The sequence below is a fragment of the Microchirus variegatus genome (genome assembly GCF_963457635.1).
Source record: "Microchirus variegatus genome assembly, chromosome: 1".
In the NCBI taxonomy this organism is placed as follows: domain Eukaryota; kingdom Metazoa; phylum Chordata; class Actinopteri; order Pleuronectiformes; family Soleidae; genus Microchirus; species Microchirus variegatus.
Genome location: NC_139802.1, coordinates 32,870,072 through 32,882,605, shown reverse-complemented (window position 1 = coordinate 32,882,605; position 12,534 = coordinate 32,870,072). Strand labels below are relative to the sequence as shown.

Sequence of the window (12,534 nt, the reverse complement as noted above, 5' to 3'; positions counted from 1 at the left end):
AATCATTGGTTGTGAGCCAACTCTGGACTGATATTTATGTTTAATTTATAATGGAATTATTTTATATATTCTGGTGTTGCTGGTATACTAAATGTATACTGGAATAGGGTTAGGCTTTCATGAAACACTAAGTAGAGTTTTAAAGACCAATCTTCAATCTGGATAATCTGTACCTCGGTCATGTCTCATTTTTGAAACTGAAGCTGCTGCAGGCCATTTTGGCCACAAGTAAAACATATTTTAAAATAAATCTTACATGAAATTCCAGGGATTAACAGGACTGCAAAGTCTGATTTTCAGCGTATTTGACAGAGGGTGACGAGTGAAGATTGGCTCATGGTGAAAATCTACATAAATAGGGTTTTAGGACATCAGGTAATTTGGTTTCTATGAACCTAAGATCCAGCAAAAAAGTATATAGTATATAAAGTAGTAGGGAGGAGTATATAAATTATTATTCTATTAACGTAAGAGCTCTAGACATTTCTAGAGGAAAAATAACAAATGATAAATTGTTATTTGATTTAGGGGGATGGCTTAATACCCATGGAATTAGATGCGTGTCGTATTATCTAACAACACTTCAGCACAAAGCAACACTTTTTAAGAAGTAAATAAAAATGAACCTCAAAATATGCAAATTGAAAATAAAATTGAGTTTTTATCATTAAAAATGATTGTATATTTTGGGGTTGGAAAATACACTTTTTGTTTGCAATGAGCGGAATTTATGATGCCTTTTCTACCTAGCTACACACAACAACAATTTTGTTTAAAATAAATCCACATCGCTGACATGTTGACAGCAACCTGGCTCACATGTGTGCAGCCCTCTCACATTCTTGTTAGTAGACGTTGATGTGGGGTATTTATGTCAGTGATATTCAGGGGTTTTAGTATGTCAGTATCATACGGACATTCAGTGCCTTTATGCATGTTATCAGTTGATTTTAGTCAGACTAAGACAAAAATCAAACTTGTCCTAGTCGGATTAACAGACCTAGATGATGCGTTTCATAGTCTGATTACTCCTGCATTTCTACACTTAGTCAGACTGGAGTTGGACTTTGGCAGTCTGCACAAGCACTAACATTTCCTCCATGGTCTATGACCCGGAAGTCGAAAGAGGCGACTTATAAACTGCAGTACTGTTGCATGTTTCGATAAATCGATTTTCCTCTTCATGTATACTCTTACTCGGCAAGCTGTCCGATTTCCTGTCGTAGTCGCACTATGGCCTTAGCTTGATTAAACTGTGTATGTATGCATACCGACTGATTGTATGGTATTCGCTCATCCCTAATTTGATAGTTGTATGTAAATATGTGTTTTTATTTGACAAAAAAAGACAATTTAACTTTAAATATCTGATATTTGAATGAAAAAAAAACGAGTCCAACCACTAAATGAAGTGTTGCCACAGCAGAATAAGAGTTAATTTGTGTGTGTGTTGTACAGTATGGCCCAGTGACAGCGCCCGGCCGTCTCCCTTGTTTACCGCCCTCCTTCCATATTTGGCTGGGGCCGAGCCCTGAAACATGTCTGGAATAGCTGGATGGAGACAGACAGAGACGCATAGTGATAGTGAGACACACTATCACTGTCACAGAGACACAGAGGGCCAGAGAAGTCCAGACCTCTCCAAAGTTTTGACTGCATATGATTTGTATTTTTTCTTTCTTTGTTTTTCGCTGAAACATACATAAAGAAGAGGAGGAAAGAATAAGGAATGAAGTAAAATAGCTGATTGGTGAGTAGCTCTGTGAAGCCTGTAGGCCCTAAACTCTGAGGTCACATCACCTGCCTGTAAATTTGAACACTTTATCAAATTACATGTTGAATGACTTTAGCATGCATAATGCCTTGCATTATATTGCCTCACAATTTTCGCACTTTTAAATCAGACGAATTTACAACGACCTTTTGTGCATTTGCTCCGCAGACTGGCGGGATCTGTTTGTCTGTTTATTGCGTTTCCATGCCAACGTGGTGGCATTTGCCGAGCGTTTGGCTTTTATATGGCTTAAAATGAGTCATGGAGCCAAGCAATTTGTGTGTGGAACATTTTATGAGCAGGCTGCAATTTGGGTGCACCAAAACTATGAGGGACCCTGGTTGGTGATTTTGCACAGGGATGCAACTTGGTTTATACAGTCTGTTTCAGTGTCGATGTTAAAAGTGTTTATATTAAAATTTCCATCCGGTTTTGCAGTTAACTAGATAGTACAGTGTGAATTTTGGGTCAAGGGTCAGTGGATCACCACTTTAATTTCAGTGTATGTAACTCTTTTTTTGGAACAATAAAATTGTTAAATGTAACATGATTTCTGTGTTTTTCACTGTTTACAATAATCTATCTATAAAGCAAGTTGTCTGTCTGTCTGTGTGTCTGTGACGGTCATATCCTGCAGACCGTTAGTCAGATCGCCCTAAGATGTTGGATATGGGTTGAGGGTTGAGCACGATGGTGTGCATCCTTGATTTGGAGTCATTTTAATTTTCCCTGATTTATCATGCTGCACTTTTGCTGATTTATCACGCTACACCAGGCAGGCAGTGGCTCACCAGCAGCAGCTGTGCTGTCTGGAGCGGGGAGATGGGAGTGAAGAGGCTGTCCTCACGGTGGGCGAGAGATTTTCACACGGTTCAACGCAGAATATGGTGTTATAGCATGCTGCTGTTTTGAGCCTAACTTGGCGAACCTGTTTCCAAGGGTAAGCTAGCTGTTATGCGACGGTCAGCCAGGCTGGAATCTCTTTACAAGTCGATTTGATTTGCGATGTGCACATACTTCCTACGGGCAAAAAAAATTAAATAAAACTTTTTCTATCTTTGCCTTCCATCTGCACTGTTCTATAATGATAAGACTGTATATTTTAGCAGTTTTTCTGTGTGTGCATGTGTGCGCTTGTGTTTTCACAGTGGTTCCAGTTAGAACTCTTGTTGACAGCAAGGTGAGCTGCAGCAGCAGGTTCAAATCCGAGCACTGGGACCCTGCTGAGCCAGTCCTCATCTCTTAATGCCTCCTCTCTCCTCCCGTCTGTCTTGAATTTCCTTCATGTGGCTTTGTCTGCATTTCTCTGGCCATCTTTCTGTCTCTTCCTCCTACTTTTTACACATATTATTGCTTTTGGTTCATTTATCTGTCTCTGGAGTTGTCTGATGTTCACATTTTGAACATCAGAGCAGGGGAAGAAAGTGTCTCTGAGAGTCAAAACAAGGCAGGTTTAAAGCTTCTTTATGCCCACAGACACATATTTAGCCAGTGAAACACTCATGGATGATGGTTGAAGTGATGTCAGTTGAATATTTTGGTGGCTGAGGTGGATTTAGGTCATCATCTTGCCCTGTCACTGTTATGGGATAAATTGTATTTATGTCATCCCTGGTGCTTTGTGTGACATTGTGAATAGAGCTGAAAAGAAACTTAGAAAAGTACTAATTTGGCACATTTTTGGTCCAATATTCACTTCTTTAGACGCAGACTTGCTCTGAAGCGCTAGCTGTCATCTGCCTGCCATACACTCTCAAACTGACAACATGGCTGCCAACAGGAACAGAAGGATAAACGGAGTTTAGCCACTCTAACAAAAGTCTCACCCTATAAATTATATTCCGGCTTATGTCGAGTAAGTATTTTATCAGTATTATCTTGTCTAAATGAGTGATTTTGCACCACAGCACACTGGACTTTTAAATCAACTGTTTCTTTGTGACTTTGGTGTTGGAAATCAGCTTTACCTCAGTGACACAAACTCAGTGTCCCATGAGGGAAACATGTTGCTTTCCTCCTTGGACATTGGTCCAGAGGAATTTGAAGCAATGACATGAGCTGCAAATTTAAAACTGCATGACACGGATCAGCTGTGGAGTGTAGCTGGCCGTCAGTCAGATACACTGACAGGTAGTTTTATTTTTATTTTTTTTTATGACAGCCACTCAGATGGTAGCTCAGGCACACAGATGACATCAGCCTTCAAGCAGTCTTGGAGACAGACACAGATACAGTCACGCCACGTTACCTCAAACTGTGACAGCTGGACACTGAGAGATAGATGGACTGAGAGGCAGACACGGTAAATATAAAACCGCGACAGTTTTCCTTGTGCCAGACACCGATATGCCAACCATGACACCATTTTCCCCCAACTGACTGCCATGTCAGCACTTATGAGGATGTCTCTGTTTCTCGTTCAGCTGTAAGAAAATGACCACATTTTAAGTGTTAATAAATATCTCTTTTGAATTCTAATTATGATTACAATAGGGATTTGTTGTCTGCTGTGGCAGTTGATAAAACCTGTGAATGTAGATGTGCCGCGATGGTTTTCCGACATCACCGCATTGGCACATATCTACCTCTGCACCTCAATAGTGTATAAATGTGCACTTGAAATGTCTACACCGAGTGTTGAAAGGTGCAGGTTAGACTTAAATCCATGGTGCAAAAGACATCATGTACACTTTTTAATGGAAAGAACTTATTTGCATTTATTTTTTTCCCCAACCTCCCACTTTAACTGAACTCTTCTATACACACCCAAGTTCTTTTGAAAACCTGACACAGACCTAGCCGACTTCACCGTAAAATGCCTCTCGTTTTAAATGCTTGTCTGAGTGTGTGTGGGTGTACGCGCATATGAGTCTATAGATACATTTATAAACATACAGTGTATGAAATCATACACCCTATGCAGTAAAACCATGATTGCAGAGCTCATGCCTACAAGTTTGTGACGAGACCCACGAGAGGAGCCTTTAATCTTGCACGTAAACATTAGGTGTGTTTCTATATTTATATGTGACTGCATTTCATAAAAATGGGTTTGGCACATTTTATAAGGTCATGATGTTCCACATTAAAGTGTCAGGCTTGTGTTTAAGTTTCCGCCGCCACTTGGAAACTTTGTAGAGAAGGTGATGTGAGAGGATGCAAGACAAATCCACTCCCAAAAACATCATATTAAATGATGCATGTACAGTAATTTTTACAGTATCATAAAGTAACTTAAGTGGTCCTAGAGCAGAGCCAAGAGGAACCTCAGCTATTCAAAATAAACAGAATGTATAATAATGAAGACGTTTTTCTTGCTAGAATGACTCATTCTATCATTCTTGAGGTATAAATAAAGCATTCAGCGACGCCGTGTAGCCCCGGACAACCATGTTCCCATTTCACTGCGTTTATTTGATGAACCTGCATTTGTAATTTAATCTCAAAAGTCTTAGTTGTGTTAACTTGTGCATCCACAACATCCCTGCTGATCTATTTTAATACAACTATAAAAATGGTTGATGTGCACATGGTCTATTTTTAATAAACCATTGGCCACAGGTGTTGAAATGGTTTTTTGGTTTTATGACTGTTAAGTCTGTGATATGGCATGTGTGTGCAGTGATGTATGAGCAATGCCTCTCGCACTTTCATGAGAGACGGCACCTGTCACGTGACGGAATACAGAGAGTTGACAGGTGTGACAGGGTGAGAATGTATATAGAATCCTTACTATAAAAGTTGTTTTTATTTTATAAATAATTTCATGAACTAAACATGAAATAAAAAAGCATGATACTGTATGTAATGAGCATAGAAAACAAGTTGTTTTTGCAGCCAAGCCTCACTGACGCAACTGGATTAAACTGAGTCTAAAGTCTGCTGCAGGTATTTACTGCCTCTTTGTTGTGTTCATATTCATGGTGAGTGGAATTAACAGTCGACTGCACACGCTGTTGCAAGCATGCAGTACATTTTAACATTTGGTGCCAGTATCTGTCTATAAATGCAAGGAATGCCTGTCTCTCTCGTAATCTCATAGTTCGCTTGACAGGCTTCAAACATGGCAGGTGACTTAAGAGCACCATCAGTCATTCAATCAATGAATCAATCGTTATTTATATCGCACCTTCCATACATATAAAGTGATTTCAGTCCACCACTTCCATCTCATGCTGGTGTTAAAGCACACATAGCAAAGAAAGACGACTCATTGCGGAAACTTTCATACTTTGAACTGTGAGTCAGAGCCGTGATGAAATGTCAGAGGTCCATCTTTTTTTCCCCTAACGTTGCTATATATGGTAACTTTTTTGTTGGAATAATATTTCCTGAAACCATCTGTGAGTGCCTAAAACGTTGTTGACACTGGCACTGACCACTCCCCTGATTTAACCTCAGCATGGAGGTAACTAACAGCTGGAAAACCTGTCATCCTTTAGTCGTTTTTTTGCCACGGATCGTCTTTCATGCTCGAGAACAAGGGCATTCCCCTTTTCTGTGCAAGGTCAGGGGGTTAAACGGGGACAGAAAGCTCACCGCTGGTGGGAAATGTGTACGACTGAATCCCTGAGAATAGGAAAGCGATATTTAAAGCTGCAGTGTGTAGTTTTTGTTGATTTTTGTTTTTGTTGATGTTGTGATTCTGTCTTTTTCTGTATTATTCTGTGAAGAGAAACAATACAACATTTTTCTATGCTGCGTTTATCATCTGAAAACAGGCTCTGTCAAGCAAAACTATCAGACCCTTCTTGTCGGCATGTGAACTCATTAGCCAATAAAATGCAGTTTTAAGGCTTTTAAATGGAACAGAATGCAATATTTTCTTTGGGATAACTAAGAGAAGTTGATATTTGCTTTGAAAGAACCGTAGATGGTGACTGCAAGGGAGTGAGGGTGATCCACCCACAATGATGTCACCAAGCAGAGGAGCTGCTGTGTGAAGCAGACAGATGGCATGGGAGTTGTAGTTCATTTGAAATGACGTGTCTTCCCTGGAAGCAGTCAGTTGGGTGTAGGTGGTGGTGGTGGTGGTGGACTCACTCCCCCCCCGTGCCGGGAACAGTCAAGAGATCTTCCCAGAGTTGCCAGCTCACCCCTCTCAGTGGTTACAGCTCCACCTCACCCCAGTGTAGAGCACATGTTGGGTGACAGGAGGATATGAATCAGAGAGGGACGGACGAAGCCCAGAAGCAGAAACACTCGCACAGAGGCTACTGAAACACTCTATGTACAGACAGAAATGTGGACGTATGGTTTTTTGGCGATCTAACTGAAGTAGAGGATCAATTTCATTGTTTTCTGGGATTTTTGAAGAAAGGGGAACACAACAAGGTTTTTTTGACACACAGGTAATGATGTTTTGACTGAATTTGAGATAGAGATTTAGAATTTTCTGAGTATTTTTTAAGCAGTATGATTCTATAACATTGTTGTGTTTATTCTTATATGATCATTATTGCTTCCTTTCTAAATTAAAACCGTTGAACTATTTTGGTTAGTTATTTTTGCAAGATATGTTACTGAGCCATCAAATTGTTAATCTATGTGACATGAACAAAAACAAGCACAGGGACACAGTGTTTACATGTCCCTCGCCCACTCTCTCTTCCCTGCTTGTCTTTGCTATGCCAGGGAGCTGTTGTTGACAGCGGGTTTTTAAAATAGCTGCGGCCCGAGTGATCCACCATCTGTCCCCGGAGGGGTCGCTCTATTTGGAACATCCCACATACGAGCCCACCATCATCACATAATATATGCATAATTTTGAAAAACGATGCTGGATACAGGACACTTTCTTTCTTACTTGTTGACCACAGAATGAGGTGGTGCACGTGTGATTGTTGTTTGGTGGAAGTCAGCCTAGTCCGAGAAATGTTGCTCTGGTGTTTAATTGCAGTACATGTTGTATTTCATCTGTGGGAGTTGCACTGTATATGATTTTATTTTCATGCGCCACAAATGAGTATCTATAACCCCTTTATGGGACTGCCATGCCATCATGGTTGCTGTTTGCTGTGGGAATAATCAAAAAGTTCTTCTTGATTTTATGATGAGGCTCTTTCACAAACTGTTTACATTTTATTTTGTAGCTACTGTTTCTCTCCGTGTTATATCTATGGTGATCACAAGTAATAGCTTAGTGGTAACAATGGAAAATGTATGTGGAACATAATCACTTTTTACAGTAGGTAACAGTAATTCTGATTAAGTTATTGCCTGAATATAACTTTGGACACTATTATATTGTTATAATAGCCAATAGCCTTCTAACACGATTAGCAAACACAATGTACCATTAGAACACTGGAGAGATGGTTGCTGGAAATGGGCCTCTATACACCTATGTACATATTCCATTAAAAACCAGACGTTTGCAGCGAGAATCGTCATTTACCATATTAGTGAAATAAAGTGCTTTTCCTTCAAAAATAAGGACCTTTCTAAGTGACCCCAAACTTTTGAACAATAACCTGTCTAATTTGGCAGCCATAATTATAACCCAACAGCCTGAAATCAACTTTAGGAATACAGTTTTCCCTCTTTCACATGCACTGCTGCTCCACTCTTTGGCTCCCACTCAGCTGTTTTAGTCTCTTGGACAGGACGCACCCTGGTTCACAACAGAACATGTGGGCCTGCACTGACGCAACGTGACAGGGGCTTCCAGCTATTAATAGTGACCCCCCTCTCTCGCTGGAGAGGCTGTGTTACTGGTGGCAGGGCTAAATGTGCTGAACCTCAGGTCAAACATGACGGATGCAGAGGGGGGTCACTGTGCGTGTGAGAGAATCTGCCCCATGCAAAAGTGACTTCATGCTTGGTACCAATGTAAACTTAATCCTTTTGTATATCATCTACAGAGAGTAAAAGTCAAATATGTGTCCATGTGTTTCATAATCTTTTCATCTCTTTCAGATGTTGGTCATACCCAAGGTCCACTTGATGGAAGTCTATATGCTCGGGTCCGCAAGAAAGACTCCCTGGAGGGAGTTGTCACCATCAATGGCCTCCCTGTCCATGAAAACTCCTTGACCAATGCCAAGAACTCTTTGCAGCACACCAACCATCCCCTTCAAACCGCTGACAAAACACTTCCTGTGACAGGCCACGCCTCACTCCCCGCGGTGGACCACACCCTCTCTGTGAGCAGTGATTCGGGAAACTCTACCGCCTCTATCAAAACTGACCGTACAGATGAGCACAGCCAGTCTACGCAGAGCGCTGCCAATCACAACAACCCAGCACCAACGCACCCACCGCTCAGCCCACAGGAAAAGAGAGAACTTGATCAGCTTCTGAGTGGTCTTGAGGCACCGACTCATCTACGGCAAGCTTACCTGTCCACATCCACCAGTCCAGGAGGGGGAGTACGGCACCTGGTCCCAGCGCAAGTACACGTCAACGGCAGCCACACCAAGCCAGCTGGTGCCCCTTCTACAGAGGAGCGTGAGACGGATATCCTTGACGACGAGCTGCCCAACAGCCAAGAGGGCAACAGTGTTGACAGCTTGGGTACAATTTCTTCCCTAGAGGGCCAGGCAACACCAGCTGACCTCTACTACCAATCTGAAACGCCTGTCAGCGTGAAGAACGACGGGCCATATCTTGAGAGAGGCGTTTTGGGCGAAAAGTTGAGCGAAATGCCTGTGCATGGAGTACGAACTCCCACGGCGATGCAAGAGAGGTCTGTGGACTTGGCGTCACCACAGGGGGGATACGACAGCTACCAGAATGGAGCAGGGATGTACCGCTCACAATCCTTTGGCAATCCGACTCCTGGAAGTCCTGAAACCAATCCAAAACTCATGCCTAGGGCCCCTGAGAGGAGCACCAGTAGCCGAGAGGCAGTTCAAAGAGGTCTCAATACTTGGCATCAGTATAGCCTTCCGGATGATCCCTTTGGCCCTCCAATTCAGTCAACCCACAGCTTGCCCCATTTCCCCACCCCAGCTTCACAGCGGGACATAGAACAGTCTATCGAGGCTCTCAACATGCTCATGCTCGACCTTGATCCAATCAACTCCCACATGTCTAAGTCTCACAGTGCGCCTCCTGGGGAGAACAACCTGAACTCATCGCAGGGGGCCTTCTGTCAGACCCTTGCTAGACCCTCTTACCAAGCGGACTCTGCTATCCAAGGATACAACAACTCTGGGTCGCTGAACAGCTCCTTCCATCAGCCCCTAAGATCGGCTGGGAGAGTGTCAACAAACCAGAGCCCAGTTATGGAGTCTCCGGTGTATTCTCCCCAGAAGCTGAATACCAGCTATCACCACCAAAACACCACCCCAACACATACCCCGGAGCCCTACCTCCAATCACGCCAAGCAACCCACCACTACCCTGCAGATCCTCCTTTGAATTTCAACCAGCAGGCACCAGTGAAACCTGTGAACTCGTACCCAAGCAGCGGGGTTTCCCATTCCCCAGAACTGCAGGGTTCGTCTCCTTATCCAGGCTACAGTGCCTCCTCTTCACCTGTCCCAGCTGCCACGCCCCAACCCAAGGATACCTCCTCTACCTCCTTGGTCCGAGAACAAGATGCAGAGGAGGAAAACTTAAACTTGGAAGGCCTAGTGGCTCATCGTATTGCTGGTAAGACTATAAAAGGAGTGTCTTGCATCAATAATTAATATAGATGCTTCCATCAGTTGTATATCCTGCGTCCTTGGATTTAGGGATGGCTCGATACCACTTTTTGTGTCCGAGAAAATACCATTCTATCTATCCTTGAGTATCAACCGAGAACACTATCAGTCAAACAACTTTAGTGACGGATTTTTCTTTTTAATCACTAAGCATTTGTTCGTGAAGCTTTTACATGTATGTCATATGACATATTCACATATTTAGGTTTTGCGGATCACATTGAATTACATTTTTTAACACTTAGCGTTGTATCAGCTCATTCCCACAGGGATTAACTGTAATATATTGTTGTTGCTGCTTGGGCAAACTGACCGATGCTGGTCAAAATGTTTGGTTTAATCCAATACAATAAAATGACCCCAAGTATCACATAAATGCCTACAGCACAGATTCTAAAAGTGTTACTAACAGCTGAGTAGTATAAAAGATGTAAAACTACTTTATTGGTATGACTGGTATTGGTGGATACTGTGAAATTGGTATCGATATCCATGTGCAAAAGTGGAATTAGAGCTTTATTCCATGGTGTTAGAACATATTTTTAGTGCACCTCACATGTTATTCAACCAAACAGCATGTGAGCAGAGCAGTTTCTGTTCAGATTAATTAGGGGGGCGGGGCTCACCCTTCCACTGGACTGACCTGTGTTCGTAAAATAAGCCCAATGTTGGTGAGAGAGGACACAGGAGTAGAGTAAGAATAGCCAAGTATGTTTAAGCTTCCATGCATTGTCTGCATTCACATTTACCTTTATTTGAAACTGTGTGCGAGCTCACAGGCGCCATCCAATGGAATAAAGTTTTGAATTCCTCCTTTTCATGTTGTATACGGTAAAACTGATCACACTAGAGAATTTTAAACTATAATCTACGCATCATCCCATTTGAGTTTACACTTGTTTCCATTCATTTCTCCTCTGACTTTTCTTTCTCTTCTCCTGTGCAATCCATCACCTCTCTGTTGTATATGTGCTTCCTCCCCTCGACCTCTCTCACCTTCATCCACCTCTGAACGAACCCCCCAACCCCACCTCACCCCCCCTCCATCCACCACCCTGACCTCCCTCCCTGGGAAAAGAGTACAACGCTCGCATACGGGGCATCAGTGAAAGCATGACATCGCAACAATCTGACCGCCATCGTTCCTATTCCTTCTCTGGTTTGTCCACTTTCCCTCGCTTTGATTTTCTTCCCAAACATTTATATTGCAATGAATTTCTATTATTTATGATTTTCCTTCATGAATTTTCCTCACTTCCTCTTTCTGTCACTTCTTTTTTATTTTATTCCCTGCACATTACTTATTTTACTCCTTGTCCAGCTTTCCTGTTAAAGGCCAAGGTTATAAAGACATGAAAAAATGTCTGTACAGTAAGAGTTGGATGTAATGAAATCTACAGAAAGACAGTTGCACATATACTGACCATTTTGGGCCTGTCACAGGAGTTCGCTCTCGAGGTATGACCCCAGAAGTGACTCAAGAGACAGGCCGACGTCGAACTACCAGTGAGGGTCAGTACCAGGGCAGCCATGAAGACACGACGGTGGTCCATTCTCCAGACTTTGCCAACAATCTGGCCCGTCACGCTGGAGGACAACACAGAGAGGTACAGCAACCAGCCGTATGGTCCGATTGTTTCACAATGAACACCTTACCATACTCGCAGTCCCAATGTTAACCCCTTAAACACAGAGCATATCAGTGACGGCATGTTTGCGCAAGACTTTATTTTCTCGTAGATTTGCCACTTTTAACCTCGTAAATCTGCGACTATATTTTCTCGTAGGTTTGCCACTTTTAATCTCGTAAACCTGTGACTCGTAGATTTGCCACTTTTAATCTCGTAAATCTGCAACTATATTTTGTCGTAGATTTGCCACTTTTAATCTCATAAATCTATGACTATATTTTCTCGTAGATTTGCTACTTTTAATCTTGTAAATCTGCAACTTTTTCCTCAAAATATTACCCCTCTCCCTCGGTCCGAATTTTTTTTTTTCATACTTGGCCCTAATACACCGTCGTAAAAAGTTGCCCACTCTTGCCGGAATAATCCTCCTGTCCAGCCATACTTCTTCGGTTTGTTTTGCAGGCCCTCTGATAGCTTT

General features: G+C 42.3%; 1 protein-coding gene across 6 annotated transcripts in view; it reads left to right on the top strand.

Moving 5' to 3' along the window:
• Window positions 1–12,534, top strand: part of tns1a (tensin 1a) — a 68,873-nt gene that overhangs the window by 43,668 nt on the left and 12,671 nt on the right. For all 6 annotated transcript variants that reach the window (XM_083889978.1, XM_083889980.1, XM_083889979.1 and 3 more), the window contains 3 exons: window positions 8,693–10,372; window positions 11,504–11,584; window positions 11,869–12,032. In XM_083889978.1, coding sequence (XP_083746104.1) covers window positions 8,693–10,372; window positions 11,504–11,584; window positions 11,869–12,032 — 1,925 coding nt within the window. The remainder of the gene's footprint in view (window positions 1–8,692; window positions 10,373–11,503; window positions 11,585–11,868; window positions 12,033–12,534) is intronic.